The sequence below is a fragment of the Camelina sativa genome, chromosome 4 (assembly GCF_000633955.1).
Source record: "Camelina sativa cultivar DH55 chromosome 4, Cs, whole genome shotgun sequence".
Classification (NCBI taxonomy): domain Eukaryota; kingdom Viridiplantae; phylum Streptophyta; class Magnoliopsida; order Brassicales; family Brassicaceae; genus Camelina; species Camelina sativa.
In genome coordinates, this window is record NC_025688.1 from 29,372,823 (window position 1) to 29,388,326 (window position 15,504).

The following is a 15,504-nucleotide window of genomic DNA, read 5'->3' on the forward strand; positions in this document are numbered from 1 at the left end:
AGACTTGTCAAACGAAAACATTTACCGGAATGTGCATTGGTCAAGTACGTGCAACCAACCTGAATTTTTCATGGAGAATGGAATTAATTGATGATTAGGTCAAAACTTTTGTAATATCACGGTAAATTTTTTGGCATTTAATATTTTTAGTAAAAAATTTATGCTATAGAAGATAGTCGAAACTTGAAACACATGTCAAGAAACGATTTGGTTTTCATTGATATGATCATATGAAACACTCTAATTTAAAAATCCATCTAATATGTGTTTATATATTCGTGCCTAAGATTCGTAGCGATTGGAAAGAAAACAAAAAAAAGTCTGGTACGTAATATATACGAGGCATGAGGTTATTTATATTGGAGGCAGCGAATCTAATTTGACTAAACTATAGAGAGATCCTATAAGTTTTCCCGGTCCACAAATATGCACCAGTACTTGATTATTAGAACCTTTATACAATGTTAGTTTATAGTTATGCAAAGAGAAACCATAACAAAGCAAGCGTGAATCCAAACGCATTCTTCAGAGTTGTAAATAAATTGACAAGTAGCAGTTGAAAAATACACGGAATCTAATCTCTAAATCCTGACCGAATAAATGGATCGGATCCGTTGCACCGATGGGTTACAAAGATAAACCTATTATAATTGATCCCAACTTTATTCTCTTGTTTTTTTTTGATGTTTTCTTTACTAGCCAAGGTCCATGAGCGCAGTGTTTCTCAGATTCCCTACGAGTTATGAGTGACCTTACACCTTACGTGAACGGAAGGGTCATTTTTCTCAAGAATTAAATTATATTTCTGCTTGCTAATTCTAGTCTGAAATATGTATGTCCAACCTCCAACCGTCTAACGTGCGAGTGTGAGAGGAAACAAACTACACTGGATCAGATTAGTAACATAAATAGTGGTAAGAAAAACTTCTAAAGGAAGAAAGCCATAAATGATAGCATAATAACTACTAATATAAAAGTAAGAAATGTCAATCTAAAATAAACCATGATACTGTTTTTTTTGGCAGATTCTAGCTACAAGTGAAAAAATCTTAAATAATTTATGTACTCATAGAAAACGAATAGTGGAAGATATTTCTCAAGCCCCAAAACATATGTAATGTCCAATCAAACTAGTGAAGATTTTTTTTAATATGTTAAGAACTTAAAAGTCAGTATTTTTAAGTAAAAAATGATAAAAATTAGTGCAATAGTAGTATTCAAGATAATAGATACGCCGTTGGAATAAAATCTTCTTTTCTTGAATGTGTTGTTAACTTAAGCCAACCATTTGATTCTTCTCTTTACTGCAGCTAATATTAATTTTAAACAACCAATGCAATAACCATAAATTTCTTTTTGATATTTTACTCTTGATAATTTTTCATTGTTTAAGTCTCCATATTCGATATAAGGTCATGATGTCATTTTCTCGTAAGATCACTTAAAGAAAGAAAAAAACCGATGACGATCTAGTAGTTGAGACATGCATATCTGTAAAACGAATATTCCTTTATTCTTATTCATCGAGGTGGCGATTATGACTAAACGAGTGATTAACTATAATTGCCCAAAAAAATGAAATGGGCAAAAGTAATAATTACAGCAAAAGTAGTAGAAAAATATTGTTTGTTGTGAAATGAATTCAATTGCACCACTAATTAAGCAATTAACAATACAATAATCATATTCCCATCCGTGCGTTCCCATCCACTTTAAATAATCATATTCCCAACCAACAATTTGAAGCAAACGGTCCTCTACTTTTTATTGTTCGTTTTCTCTTTAACTATATTCTAATCATGTTTATTAATTATTATCTGTAAAAACTACCTTTGTGCGTTGAAGTATATTTACAACTTGAGAGTAAAATGTACATTTGACATCACTCATCTTGAGTTAACTATATTACATATTATTATCATTTTGCCAAAAAGTTAACTATATACATATGGTTATAGTTGTGGAAACCTTTGTTTATTTTTTTAACAAGAAGTCAACAAGTATATACAGTATATTTGGTTAAAACAAAACATTATGAAAATTAACTGGACCAGCTTCAATAGGAGAGAACAGAGATGTCCTTTTGTAATCGAGCAGCGTCTGAAATTAATACGGTCTACGCGTGTTTATTTGTGGTTCGCCCAATACAGCATGGCCATTGCCTTCCCTCTGACGTGTCGGAGCAACTTATACGTCGTCTTTTTCATTAATTTTCGCATATATATTTTTATTTGATTTTTTTTTTCACGTTTTATTATTATGTTGTTGATGTCACTAAAACATATAAAACATTGTTAATTGTTTGATAATAATTTTATGTACCTTCCGAATGACAAAATAATAGGCGGTGCCGAAGAAGTTGATCATGAGAAATAAACCGCGTAAATATGATTTTAATGGGAAGTAGAAAAAATTAAGCGGATCATGTAAATCATATATGATCACTATAAAAAACGATATCGAAATTCGGAATAAGTTATGTAGTGTAATGGTAATATATATATATATATATATAGTTTTCACTATTTACTTGTGTAAAAATGTTTTATTAAGTAATATGATGAAATTGACTCGTATAAATGTTTTTTCGAAGTAACATAAAATAAAAGCCACACATGATTTGGTGGGGTTAAACATGATTTTCTTCATGAATTTTTTTCCGCTTTCTATGTTCTTTAGTATCATACTCGTATTATTAAAACTTTTTGGTTTTATATAATGTAAACTTAAATCAACGTAGAGTATTTTTTGATGTTCGTGTTTAATGACGATGGACTTCTAAAGAATACATACAATAATTTTGATTCGCACTAATACAAAACTATTATAGTTTCATAATATGCAAAACAAAACTCAGTAGTTTCATTAGAGCGTGAAGAGAAGGAAGAAGCAAGAAAGAGAAGTTGAATTAAAACGTGAAAAAAAAAAAAAAAAAGACTCGCTCGCATAGCAAAAAAGTTCTTCTCTGATTAACCCATAAAACGTACGTTCGATGATGAGTTGGCAAAAATCTCTGCCGGTACATTCACGAGCCAACACGTTCGCCTGCCACGTTCCAGACACAAGCTATAAAGTAACGGTACCGTCAAATCTAACAAAACTATTCGTAACGGAAATTAAAACAACAACATCATCTTTTTGGCTTCCGCGCCTTATTATGGTAAAGAAGCTACTTCTGCCTGATTTTTGACTAGCCTCTTTCTCTTTGTAGTGAAAACAAAAAAAAACTCTACTGATAAGACATGTAATTCACTAGTGTTAGCTATTTAAAAAAAAATCAGAACCAGTATGTCATTAACGGTCCAGATTCGTTCGTTTGTCACAATAATTGTTGACCATATACGTTTCTTTAAAAAAAACTCAAGAAACAAAAAAACGGCAAACAGTTTGTAAGTGAAGAGATGAAACGACACGGAGTTTGAAATAAAGATGATAAGGAAGGAAGACAAAAAGGCCAAGAGGAAGAGAAGGGAGAGCGGTTTCGTAACTGAAACTGAAGAAAAGCTAAAGAGCAAAACCCGGAAAAAAATAAAAATAAAGAGAAGAAGAGAATTTAATTTATCTTTATCACAATTTTGTGCTTTTGGTAATGAATTTATTATGTGTTCAGTAATGAATTGAATACAGACATAACCGTCGTGTCTCTCGTTAGAGAAATGAGAGTTCTTTTGTTGGTTTTTTTACTTAAGCTTCCTTCTTCTTACCCTTCTTTGATGACTCTCTTGTCTTCTTCTTGTTTGTTTCTTCTTTCATGGGTTAATTAATAACAGCGCTCTCTGAGTCTTTCGTTTCTTTTTTTTTTCTTCCTTTGAAGCTCGATTCTTTTAGTTTCTTCCCGTTGCTTGCTGTGTATCTTTTTACTTTGTTCATGTGAGAGTTTGTTCGATGGCAAATGTAGTAGTGGATGCTGATTTCAGAAGATCAGGTGAGTTCAATTTTGACTTCAATTGTCCCAAGTTTGAGTTTTTTTTCTTCTTCTTCTAGCATTGTCTTGTCTTTGTGGGAAAGAAAAAAAAAAGTCAACATTTTTTAGTTCTTTCACATCCGTGGGTTTGTTGTTAGCGAGCTAAACAACTTAGACCCACTTCTAATTTTTCTTATAAAGCTTCGAATTTTGCTTTTGAAATTGAAAGGTTTGATTTTTTTTTTTTTGTTTTCTCTTGGGAATTTTTTAGGGTCTAATGAAGATGATCAATTGTACACGGAGCTATGGAAAGCTTGTGCAGGGCCACTTGTTGAAGTTCCTCGTTATGGTGAAAGAGTTTTCTACTTTCCTCAAGGTCACATGGAACAAGTATGTTTAGTAGCCCTAAAATGATCCAACTCTCAAAAATTTGTTTCTCAATTTTAAGAATTGAATGTTTTTTTTATTATGTAACAGTTGGTGGCTTCGACTAATCAAGGAGTCGTTGATCAAGAGATACCAGTTTTTGATCTTCCTCCGAAGATACTCTGCCGTGTTCTTAGTGTTGTGTTGAAAGCAGAGCATGAGACTGATGAGGTTTACGCTCAGATCACATTACACCCTGAAGAAGATGTAAGTCAAAAACTAAGAATTTTTTTGGAATTAATATGTTATCAATTCAGTCAGTTTGATTTTTTTGGTTTTTGATTTGCAGCAAAGTGAACCAACAAGCCTTGATCCACCTGTAGTCGAACCAGCTAAACCAAAGGTTGATTCGTTTGTGAAGATTCTAACAGCTTCTGATACAAGCACTCATGGTGGATTCTCAGTCCTTCGTAAACACGCCACTGAGTGTTTGCCTTCTCTTGTAAATATATGCTTTTTTTTTTTATCCTTCCATTTTCCAGATTTTGGCCTTTCTTAGCTGAATTTTATCTAATTGATTTTGATTTTCATTACTTAGGATATGACACAACCTACACCAACTCAAGAACTTGTAGCTAGAGACCTTCACGGCTATGAATGGAGGTTTAAGCATATATTTCGAGGTAACAATCTATTTTAGAGAGTCTCTAATTAGAGTTTTTTAAGACTCTATTTGAGTATTTTTATTTATTTTGGTAGGTCAACCGAGGAGGCATTTACTTACAACAGGTTGGAGTACATTTGTAACCTCAAAAAGACTTGTAGCTGGAGATGCATTTGTGTTCTTGAGGTATTCTACAAAGCTTGAGAGCCTTTTACTTTCAGGTTTTACTTCATAAGTAATCTTCTTATGTTGTTTTTAAGGGGTGAGACTGGGGATTTACGCGTTGGTGTGAGACGTTTAGCTAGGCAGCAAAGTACGATGCCTGCATCCGTTATTTCGAGTCAGAGTATGCGTTTGGGAGTTCTTGCTACAGCTTCTCATGCTGTTAATACAAAATCTATATTCATTGTGTTATATAAACCGAGGTGAAGTTCAATCTTTGCATCTTATATATAGGTTGCTAGTGAAAGGCTTCAAGGCTTAATATAGACTTTAATTTCTTCAGGATAAGCCAATTTATAATCAGTGTGAACAAGTATATGGTGGCGATGAAGAACGGGTTTGCTCTCGGTATGCGGTTTAGGATGAGATTTGAAGGAGAAGAGTCTCCTGAGAGAATGTATATTTCTGAATTCCTCTTTAGTCATTTGTTGATTTCTTCAGTTTTGACTTGATTGTTGTTGTTGTCTGAAATTTAGATTGGTTTATTCTTCAGATTTACAGGTACTATTATTGGTAGTGGAGATTTATCTTCTCAGTGGCCAGCTTCGAAATGGAGGTCATTACAGGTTAAGTGAATCTGAATCATTCTCTAGAGATGATATAATATATCATATGATTCTTGTTGCATACTTTTTGTAAATCTTGAATCTTTTTGGTTTTCCTGTATTTAGATCCAATGGGACGAGGCATCCTCTATTCAAAGACCAAACAAGGTTTCATCATGGGAGATCGAGCCTTTCTCACCACCCACGCTAACCTCTACGCCTACTCAACCACAGTCAAAGTCCAAACGGTCCAGACCCATTGATTCATCAATTTCAGGTACCTTCAAAAATAAACTTGAGGTACTTTTTGGAGTTGAGCAGGTCCAATGAGAAATTGCTTTTTTTAGTTTTTTTACTGTTTTTTTCTCATTTACTTTTGACAATGAAACTTCTTGTCCTGCATTGCAGAAATCACAGGGAGTCCTGTAGCTTCTACTTACTTGAGCAGCTTCTCGCAGAGCCACGAGTCTAATCCATCAGTCAAACTGTTGTTCCATGATCCAGCAACCGAGAGGAACTTGAACAAATCAGTGTTTTCAAGCGGATTAAAAGGCAAGACAACCGAGGCTCCGGTCACAAGTTGCTGTAGGCTGTTCGGATTCGATCTCACGAGCAAGCCTTCTTCTTCTGCTCCAGTTCCTCCTGAAAAGCAAATAATAAGTGTGAATTCAAACAACTCTGATTCTACCACCAAGTGTCAAGATCCTAACTCGTCGAACTCAACAAAAGAGCAGAAGCAACAAACATCCACAAGAAGCCGAACCAAGGTAAAACAAACCATTACTCTTCACTTCAAACTCAAAAAAAAGAGACAAACTTTGTTGTTTCTCAAAAAAAGTTCTTTGTAAAGGTGCAAATGCAAGGAACAGCGGTTGGACGCGCGGTTGATTTAACATTGTTAAGATCATACGACGAATTAATCAAAGAGTTAGAGAAAATGTTTGAGATTGAAGGAGAGCTTAGTCCTAAAGACAAATGGGCTGTTGTGTTTACAGACGATGAAGGGGACATGATGCTTGTAGGAGACGATCCGTGGGAGTAAGTCTCTCTCTCTCTCTCTCTCTCTCTCTCTCTCTCTCTTGTTTGAAGATTGTGTTTTTTTTTACATACTCTCTCTTAAATGTGCAGTGAGTTCTGTAAAATGGCAAAGAAGTTATTCATATATTCGAGTGATGAGGTCAAGAAAATGAGCTCAAAGTCTTTGTTGGATGATGAAGGTACAATCGTAAATCTTGAATCGGATCAGAGGACAGTTCACGTCTAGTGACGAAGTTCTTGATTTCTTTGGATCCTCACACCGAGTTGCGAAGTTATTAGGTGGTTTGTCTTGTGTTTGCTAAATTTGCTTTTGAAGTTAGGTGGGTTTGTTTATCGTTAACATAAATTAAAGACTATATAATATATAATATGAACTATTACTATTATATTAAGAATATATCATATAAGGTTCTAGACGGCGTAAACACACACCACACACTGTGAATTGTCAAAACAGTGTTTATGATGATGATGATGATGATGATGATGATGGTAATAAAACTCATGTCTTTGTTTGCAAAATTGCAACTTCTCGCCTTAGGAAATGAAGAGGTTCTGAGTTCAGTTATCATATTTAGCAGTAGACAATTGTGAATTTAGTTTATAGTTTGAAACACTCATGCATATAATACGTAACAACTTTTATTTAGAGATAAGGCAAATCATAGGGACATGACCCTAGAGGATACAATACTCACACATATATATATTTTGGGGGCGGGTTCAATTTATTTATTTCATCTTCTATAAACTCTAGGTATCAAAGAGATGAACCCTCCTTCGATTATGGCATGGATTGATTTGACGGGCCGGTGCCATTATTTTGACGCACTGGGATGGGATAATCGCCACCATCACCAACACGGCAATGATAAGCTACTACATTAACATAATGCGCAAGGAGTTTGACTGCTTCAAGGTCTCTGAGCTCAAGGCCACTCTTTTCGTACTCCGTAGTGATGTCTATGAGGCAATTCAAGCCACTGGGCTCGCCGTCAATAACTTTTGTAGTTGCTGCAATAAACTTATAGCCTGCAACGAATTTAGGTTTAACGAACCGTTGCTTCATGGTTTTCGTCTGGTGATCCACTGACTCAATTTCCATTAGAGTCCACTGATTACATGGGGGAAGGTCTAGCCAACAAAAACAATGAATATATTAGAGTTATGAACAAGTACAACAACATATATGAAATTATAAGAGTATGAGAGTTATATAATATATACCTTTAAGTTTTCTATTACAAATGGCAGTCGAATGGCGGACAAAACGGTCCCAGAATCGTTCTTGCGGGACGGAAAGCTTATACTGCATCTCACAAACTCGTCTCTGTGACATTTCTCTAGCTACTTACTTATCCTTGATGATGTTTGCCTTTAGTTTTGTGAGCTCTATCAATGTAGCATGCCATGTTTATATAACCCAATGGTTATGAAGAAAAAATATTGCATTATTATTATTATTATTTTTGAGAAATTACCCCAATTAATTATATTTTCCCACTTAACTTTTAATCATATATGTATGTCATTCCAATGGTTTATTTGCATTCTCTGCTTCACCTATTTAAGGCAATACTAGAATATAAGAATATGACGTGAGCGGACCAAATTCATCAGAAACTTGGACGGACCAAAATTAATTAACATGGCTAATTTTTCTTAATCAACTTATTTTCTTAGCAATAAAATTTATATATATTTCCCAAAACTGATGAATAGTATATATTGGGGAAAGCAAAAATCAAATTTTTAATATAAATTTATGGGCAATTTTTGACCGACCAAATTCATCGGTAATTTGAACGGACCAAAATTAATTAACATGGCTAATTTTTCTTAATCAACTTATTTCGTTAGCAATAAAATTAATTAAAAGGCTAATTTTCCTCATAAGATTCTGTGTAGGCCTAATAAGATTAAATAACGTGGTACTAGGCCCAATTGTTTGAGCCCATAAGATTATATATATTTTCCATGTCCTCAATCTTTTTACATTTCACAAATGTCGCTTCTAATTTATAATCAGTTGACTAATTAACCCCAAAAAAAAACCTGCAAAAGAAAACAAAAGGTGTCAATCCAGTATAGAATATTATATAATGTACGTGTTTGCAATCGGTGTCGGTGACTCGGTGGGAAATGTGTTTTAATAACTCTCTACTGGAGGTGAATCTATTTTCATTGATTCATCGATTGTGGAGATTCACTCTCAAGTTCAGAGAAGGAATCTGATCATGGTCTCACCTCTCCTATTGAAGATATTCAGGTCTCTATTTCTAACTTGGGAGAACCTAGCCTTAGTTTGTGCAGTGAACCGTTGAGAATGTTTTTGAGGCATGGCCATGTGAAATTGTGTGGGGAAATCAGGAACAGAAACTATGCACACAAGGTGTTTGATGGATTGTTCCTTAGAAGCCCATAGACTTCAGCGAAAGAAGAAGAAACTGAGTTTGTCTCTCAAGTCATGGAAATTTTTTAAGTTTAAAAACATGACTGACTATGTCAAGCAATAGATCACAAATGGATCATAACATTGGTTTTAGTGAGAAAGAAGAGAACATTTCAGAACCTGAGAGTGGACAAACAAAGCTCACATGTCAAGATCACATGGAGGCATGAAGCACATGTTCTTGTGTGAAAGGGAATCCGAGGACAGTTTCCAAAATATTTCTATTAGAGACATATTGTTGTGGATACAATGCTCCAAGCTTTGTTCTCAACGGGGGAAGTAATGAGGATCAAGCTGCTGCCTTTCTCCATGAGTTTCAATCTGCATCATCTATATTGTGTTTCGCCTTGTCGATAGATACAACACGTCAGCTGCAGAATGTCAATTCTGTAATTTGCATAATCCAATGGCCACGACATTGTCTTGTCCATGTGACAAACAAAGTTGATTCTCATGGGTGGTATCGTTGGAGAAGCAAAGTTGAGACATTGCAGAGAATTTCACAACTCATAAGGTGGGTCTTGGTGCATTTTCATTCCAGCGAAAGGGGTCAGTTTCTTGGGATTCAATATTAGACCTTTAGTTGTTGGAGCTCATGGTTCCCACTAGTAGTGATCAGACGTGGAAGTATTCTAAGTTTTGGAGATTCTAGTTTAAATGTGGAGTAGTAGCAAGAGAGAAAATCACCAGCAATGGGATATTTAAACAGAGGGGATAAAGAATTCTTGTGTGAAGTGATGATAAACCAGGATTTAAGAAGAATACATCAGTTTCGGTGTGGAGATGTGATGTTAAACTTGAAGAACAACTACACTTGGGTTTCAGATTTGTGGAGGAGCAAGTTGTGCAAAAATTGGTGGTTTAAATTGAAAGATATCTGCAGGAATAGAGCTCTGGTTTCACAAGGAAGTAAGCAAAAGGAGGTTACGGTGGAGTTTCAGTTTTTGCATAACACACACCCTGCAGTTTCTCCAATCTGCAGAAGTCACAAAGAAAACATGTTGTTTTTGATACATGTATCAAGCTTGTTCTCAACGAGGGAAGTAATGAGGAGACTGACACATGTTTGGGGAATGGGACGTTGAGGTTTCACCAATCACATGACTTTTACTCATCACATTTGTGTAACACTATCAGCGGGACAGTCCTCTTCTGGTCCTTGTACCTCGTTTGCTCGAGGTACGACTGGTCTTTGTGCGCTCCATAACAGTCGGGTTCAGGATAACCGGGTCCATGGAGGAATGACTGTAACTTCCAAGAGCCAAGAACCGAGAGAGTAAGCAGCAGCGAAACAGAGAACGAGGAGGAGTTCAGCGGTTCACAAGAACATGAACATCGATACAATGAAAGCAAGAAGTGCTACAGGATCTCCAGAGACTGATGTTGATCTCAATGATTATGAAGCAGGATTGGGGTAAGCTCCAGAAGGAAGAGTCCATGGTGGAAGTTTGATGATGGCGATGTTGGGCAGAGATGGTTGCTCTGGCTCTACCGATGGGCAGGTGCGGCCAAAGAGGTGGATGTAAGTTCTCTCTTCAGTTTGGTTCCAGTCTTCAATTCAACGCTGGTGGAGTATGTTGCCACCAGAGAGTGAAAAGGGGAGTCTGTTTATTCTAGTTTTAGGTTTGCTTAGAGAGTCGAAAAAGGATCCAAAGTCTGTGTCTTTGTGTCTTATTTGATATCATTGTCTTGTAGATATTAAATTAAGGGTCGAAGCAAAGGTTATTGTGATGGTGTGAATTATACAGTCTTTGTGATGATGATGATGATGATGATGATGGTAATAAAACTCATGTCTTTGTTTGCAAAATTGCAACTTCTCGCCTTAGGAAATGAAGAGGTTCTGAGTTCAGTTATCATATTTAGCATTAGACAATTGTGAATTTAGTTAATAGTTTGAAACACTCATGCATATAAATATATAATACGTAACAACTTTATTTAGAGATGATTCAAGTCATAGGGACATGACCCTAGAGGATACAATACTCACACTGTCACACATATATTGATATATATTTTGGGGGCGGGTTCAATTTATTTATTTCATCTTATATAAACTGTAGGTATAAAAGAGATGAACCCTCCTTCGATTATGGCATGGATTGATTTAACGGGCCGGTGCCATCATCTAAGACGCACTGGCAGGGCAACTGGGGCATCATTGCCACCAACACGGCGGGGACGGGAATGATAAGCTATTATCTCAATACGCCCCTCAAGGAGTTTGACTTCTTCAAGGTCTCTGAGCTCAAGGCCACTCTTTTCGTACTCCGTAGTGATGTCTATGAGGCAATTCAAGCCGCTGGGCTCGCCGTCAATAACTTTTGTAGTTGTTGCAATCAACTTATAGCCTTCATCAACGAATTCAGGTTTGACGAACCGTTGCTTCATGGTTTTCGTCTGGTGATCTACTGACTCAATTTCCATTTGAGTCCAGTGAGCAGATGGGTGAATGTCTAGCCAACAAAAACAATGAATATATTAGAGTTATGAACAAGTACAACATATATGAAATTATAAGAGTATGAGAGTTATATAAAATATACCTGTAAGTTTTCTATTAGACAAGCGAGTCGAATTGTCGACAAAACGGTCCCAGAATCGTTCTTGTGGGACGGAAAGCTTATACTGCATCTCACAAACTCGTCTCAGCGACATTTCTCTAGCTACTTACTTATCCTTGATGATGTTTGCCTTTAATTTTGTGAGGTTTATCAATGTAGCATGTCATGTATATATAGTCCAATAGTTGTGAAGAAAAAAGATTGCATTATTATTATTATTTTTGAGCAATTACCCAATTAATTATATTTTCCCACTTTACTTTTAATCATATATGTATGCCATTTCCCAAAATTTAACAATCTACCTATGGGCCATGTGCATTCTCTGCTTCACCTAATTAAGGCAATACTAGAATATAAAAATATGACGTGAGCGGACCAAATTCATCAGTAACTTGAACGGACCAAATTCATCAGTAACTTGAACGGACCAAAATTAATTAACATAACTAATTTTTCTTAATCAACTTATTTCCTTAGCAATAAAATTAATTAAATGGCTAATTCTTCTTATGTAAAGATTCTGTGTAGGCCTAATAAAATTAAATTAACGTGGTAGCAGGCCCAATTTTTTGAGCCCATAAGATTATATATATTTTCCATGTCCTCACCTCAATCTTTTTACATTTCACAATTGTCGCTTCTTATTTATAATCAGTTGACTAATTAACCCAAAAAAAAACCTACAAAAGAAAAAGAAAAAAAAGGTGTCAATCCAATATAGAATATACGTGTTTGCAGATTAAATAATATTGCAGTATGATAATCTATTTTTATTAAATAATAATTATATATACAACTCTAAGAAGACAAATGCAAATAACCTGCACCTGCTCCTAAAACAAACAATTAAAAGAAAAAAAAAAACAAATAAAGAACCTGCTCTCTTAATCTTGTGTTCCGCGTAAGAAAAGACCCACACACACACCACACCCTTTAATTGTAAACTTGATAATATTGACTTTTTAATAATATTTGAAAAAACGACTCACCTAAGACCACATTCATCGTATTTTATTAATTCTTTCATAACTTAATCATATCACTATATACTCTTTAGACATGCAAGAACACAATAAGCTTGACAGAGATCATGAGCTCTCGCCTCTCGGTGTCGGTGAGAATGTGTTTTGCTCTCTACTCATGAACCACATTTTAGTAATGGGTCCACTTTGGGCTTTCTTTTTTAACTCGTTAATCATAATAAAGTCATTTGTCGGCAAATTATTTTCACGTCAGCTACATAATTCCTTAATTGTATACAAAATTTTCTTGAATGTAAGAGTGATCACAAGCGCTCAAGCAGTTTGTGATCAATTGCATGAGTACAAAAATGATTATTAAAGAAGAGATTGTTAAAAGAACAGTCTCAAGAGAAAGAGATGGTTCAAGTGCGCGTTGGTATTTCGAGTGTTGCTGCTTATTGTACTCTCGTACTGTTACATTACACCTCTAGAAAAGAAAATCATAGACAAATTTTGAGCAGGTGGGTAAATATTGAATAGCTGTGCACTTAGTTTAGTTTAGAACCACAAAATATTGTAAAAATTTCATAACAGAATGACACTGTTTCAACTTTAGTGACAATCTATTCTTTCAATAGTAAAAGAAAACAAATAATAACAGTTTAGTTGGTGAGAGAGGGATTTGGTGGGTGACGTGGTCTGTCAATTTCCTCTAACAAAAGAGTATTGACTTACATGAAAGGTTGTCTATGTTAGTAGTCAACAGTAAAAAAAATCCACCGTTGGATCATCAATGATCACAAATGATTTGCGACATATTTAATGCATATTGTCTAATCTTTTCTTCACTTTCCACTACCCAAAAAAGAAACAGCCTAAAAGACTCTAAGCTGAATGAAGAACAAGTAAGTAAAGACACATAGAAGAGAAACACACAGAAATGAGAGAAGCAAAGGAAGAAGAGAAGGCGAAGCTGGCACTTGTGTTAGCTGCAAAGTCAAGATCATTGTTGTACACTTCGTCGCCTGCAAGTCCACGTGTGTTTGCTTCTCCGATTCACACTCTTGCCTCTGTTCCGTTTTGCTGGGAAGACCAACCAGGCAAGCCCAAGAACCCTCTCCGTCCTCTTTCTTACCCCAAGTGTCTTGATTTGCCTCCTCGTTTGCTCCTTCCTGGTGAGTTTACGCACATGCCCTTGCCCGAGAGGAAACATGGTCCCTTCCGGTTCTTGCGGAGGAAAGGGAGAGGGGGTGTTGTTGTCAGGGATAATTATGCCTTTCTGTCGGAGAGTCAGAGAGCAGGAGAGATCAACGAGAACAACATGAAGATCATGAAGTTTAACAGATCAGGGAGTTACCATGGTGGTGGCTCTGTTAAAGGATCTCACTTTTGGGTAAAATATTTGTGTTTGTCAGCTCATTCTTCGTGACTTGGTCTTGACTTTTTACTCACTCAAATGGGTTTGGTTGGGGAAATGTAGGGAAGTTTATGCAAGGGACTGAAGCTAGCAATGCCATGGAGGAACAAGAAGCTTAGAAGTGAAAGTGTTTGAGCCTGTTGTCAAATTGCATTACAAGACACATCATACCATCTTTCTATTTATCTGTTGAGGGATCAAAGATGATGTAAAAGAGAGCTATTAAGCGTGTATGTAAGATTTATTATAATGAGAAACTAATATATGTGTGATGTGTATATATACTAATAATGTTAAGACTCATGAGCCATGGCAAGAAAAAAAGGTTCAAGCTTTTTCAATTTGTCATTAAGAAATGAATACATCTGATCGATCAAGTGATGAACAAGAGTGAGTGTAAACACATACACATGCCTTTATATAAGTTTCAGAACAAAAACATGAGTCTGCCTTATTTCATTTTGCGAATAAAAGAGTTAAAAGACAAAAAAAAAGGGAACATGGATAAAATCTGAATGTAAGAAAAACAGGGGAAAAATCATTGCTTGGCTTTTAACTCTGTTTCTTCCCTGTGACACCAGCAAATAACCTGCAAAAGCAAATTGGATCCGAGTTAATACTTGAAGCATTTGTTTGCCTATACAGACTATACATCAAAAGTGTTGAATCATTAAGCAATGGGGTTAATTAACTAGTCTATTTTATGTCCAATATGGTCTTTCACTTGAAAGAAAACATGATCATGACACTCTCAAAGTCATACATGAATCAAAGATGAAACTTTCAAATCACAAGAATATGAAGCAAGGTGAGGAAGAACAAAAACAATGAGATGATGTATAAGCTTAAATCACATTGCAAAAAGAAGAAGAAAAAAAGAAGAAGACAGAACTTGGCCACATCCAAACATACAGCAACAATATCAACGAACACAAACTATCATTAGAGATTAAATCAGTGAAGGATTTGAACCATCTGGTTCAAGTAACATAAAACCAAATTGCAACAGAGAGAGAGACATTAGTACTAAAGCTTACATCGGTAAGTGGGGGAGCTTTAACTTGTTTGGATGCCTCGAGTGAGTCTAGTATAGGCCTCACAACAGCAGGCAAAAATAGTCCTACGAAAATTGAAAAATAAAAACCATCCATCATCAAATAATGTATACAGACTTAACCTTTTGCTACTAAATCAGTGATTTACATCAAAGATAAATGAGTAATCAAAAACTAGGATTAGATCACAATCTAAAAACAAACTCTCTTTGACAAACCATAGATACTAAATGAAGCAAATCGTAACTAAGAAAGAGAATGCCATCGATTTTGCGATCTGCGTGTAAGCAGCAAAGGGGGGGGGGGGGG

General features: G+C 35.5%; 4 protein-coding genes and 1 long non-coding RNA gene across 5 annotated transcripts in view; 2 read left to right on the top strand and 3 right to left on the bottom strand.

Annotated features, from left to right (window-relative positions):
• Positions 3,468 to 7,125, top strand: LOC104783231 (auxin response factor 11). The gene is made up of 13 exons (XM_010508359.2): positions 3,468 to 3,925; positions 4,176 to 4,294; positions 4,382 to 4,537; positions 4,620 to 4,772; positions 4,869 to 4,953; positions 5,030 to 5,120; positions 5,195 to 5,359; positions 5,440 to 5,553; positions 5,650 to 5,722; positions 5,828 to 5,978; positions 6,110 to 6,468; positions 6,552 to 6,739; positions 6,830 to 7,125. The coding sequence occupies exons 1-13, from the start codon at positions 3,886 to 3,888 to the stop codon at positions 6,963 to 6,965; spliced, it is 1,830 nt and encodes a 609-aa protein (XP_010506661.1). The 5' UTR covers positions 3,468 to 3,885; the 3' UTR covers positions 6,966 to 7,125.
• Positions 6,985 to 8,129, bottom strand: LOC104783233. The gene is made up of 2 exons (XM_010508362.2): positions 7,967 to 8,129; positions 6,985 to 7,873 (listed from the first exon to the last, which is right to left on the bottom strand). Exons 1-2 carry the CDS (start codon positions 8,076 to 8,078, stop codon positions 7,524 to 7,526), a joined length of 462 nt encoding a protein of 153 aa, XP_010506664.1. The 5' UTR covers positions 8,079 to 8,129; the 3' UTR covers positions 6,985 to 7,523.
• Positions 11,106 to 11,907, bottom strand: LOC104783232. Its single transcript, XM_010508360.2, has 2 exons — positions 11,741 to 11,907; positions 11,106 to 11,650 (listed from the first exon to the last, which is right to left on the bottom strand). Exons 1-2 carry the CDS (start codon positions 11,850 to 11,852, stop codon positions 11,319 to 11,321), a joined length of 444 nt encoding a protein of 147 aa, XP_010506662.1. The 5' UTR covers positions 11,853 to 11,907; the 3' UTR covers positions 11,106 to 11,318.
• LOC104783235 lies at positions 13,564 to 14,621 on the top strand. Its single transcript, XM_010508363.2, has 2 exons — positions 13,564 to 14,116; positions 14,204 to 14,621. Exons 1-2 carry the CDS (start codon positions 13,664 to 13,666, stop codon positions 14,273 to 14,275), a joined length of 525 nt encoding a protein of 174 aa, XP_010506665.1. The 5' UTR covers positions 13,564 to 13,663; the 3' UTR covers positions 14,276 to 14,621.
• Positions 14,489 to 15,504, bottom strand: part of LOC104783234 — a 1,588-nt gene continuing 572 nt past the window's right edge. The window contains exons 2-3 of the long non-coding RNA XR_767217.2: positions 15,178 to 15,260; positions 14,489 to 14,729 (exon numbers count right to left, since the gene is read on the bottom strand). This is a non-coding gene — a long non-coding RNA (uncharacterized LOC104783234). The remainder of the gene's footprint in view (positions 14,730 to 15,177; positions 15,261 to 15,504) is intronic.

What these genes read in the sequence shown, in the direction of transcription:
- LOC104783235 (XM_010508363.2), top strand. Translation starts at nt 13,664, where the DNA reads ATGAGAGAAGCAAAGGAAGAAGAGAAGGCGAAGCTGGCACTTGTGTTA. An exon ending in TTAAAGGATCTCACTTTTGG is followed by an intron (nt 14,117 to 14,203) that starts GTAAAATATTTG and finishes GGGGAAATGTAG; the next exon opens with GGAAGTTTATGCAAGGGACT.
- LOC104783232 (XM_010508360.2), bottom strand. Translation starts at nt 11,852, where the DNA reads ATGTCGCTGAGACGAGTTTGTGAGATGCAGTATAAGCTTTCCGTCCCA. An exon ending in GTCTAATAGAAAACTTACAG is followed by an intron (nt 11,651 to 11,740) that starts GTATATTTTATA and finishes TTTGTTGGCTAG; the next exon opens with ACATTCACCCATCTGCTCAC.
- LOC104783233 (XM_010508362.2), bottom strand. Translation starts at nt 8,078, where the DNA reads ATGTCACAGAGACGAGTTTGTGAGATGCAGTATAAGCTTTCCGTCCCG. An exon ending in TTGTAATAGAAAACTTAAAG is followed by an intron (nt 7,874 to 7,966) that starts GTATATATTATA and finishes TTTGTTGGCTAG; the next exon opens with ACCTTCCCCCATGTAATCAG.
- LOC104783231 (XM_010508359.2), top strand. Translation starts at nt 3,886, where the DNA reads ATGGCAAATGTAGTAGTGGATGCTGATTTCAGAAGATCAG. An exon ending in GTTTAAGCATATATTTCGAG is followed by an intron (nt 4,954 to 5,029) that starts GTAACAATCTAT and finishes TTATTTTGGTAG; the next exon opens with GTCAACCGAGGAGGCATTTA. An exon ending in CGAAATGGAGGTCATTACAG is followed by an intron (nt 5,723 to 5,827) that starts GTTAAGTGAATC and finishes TCCTGTATTTAG; the next exon opens with ATCCAATGGGACGAGGCATC.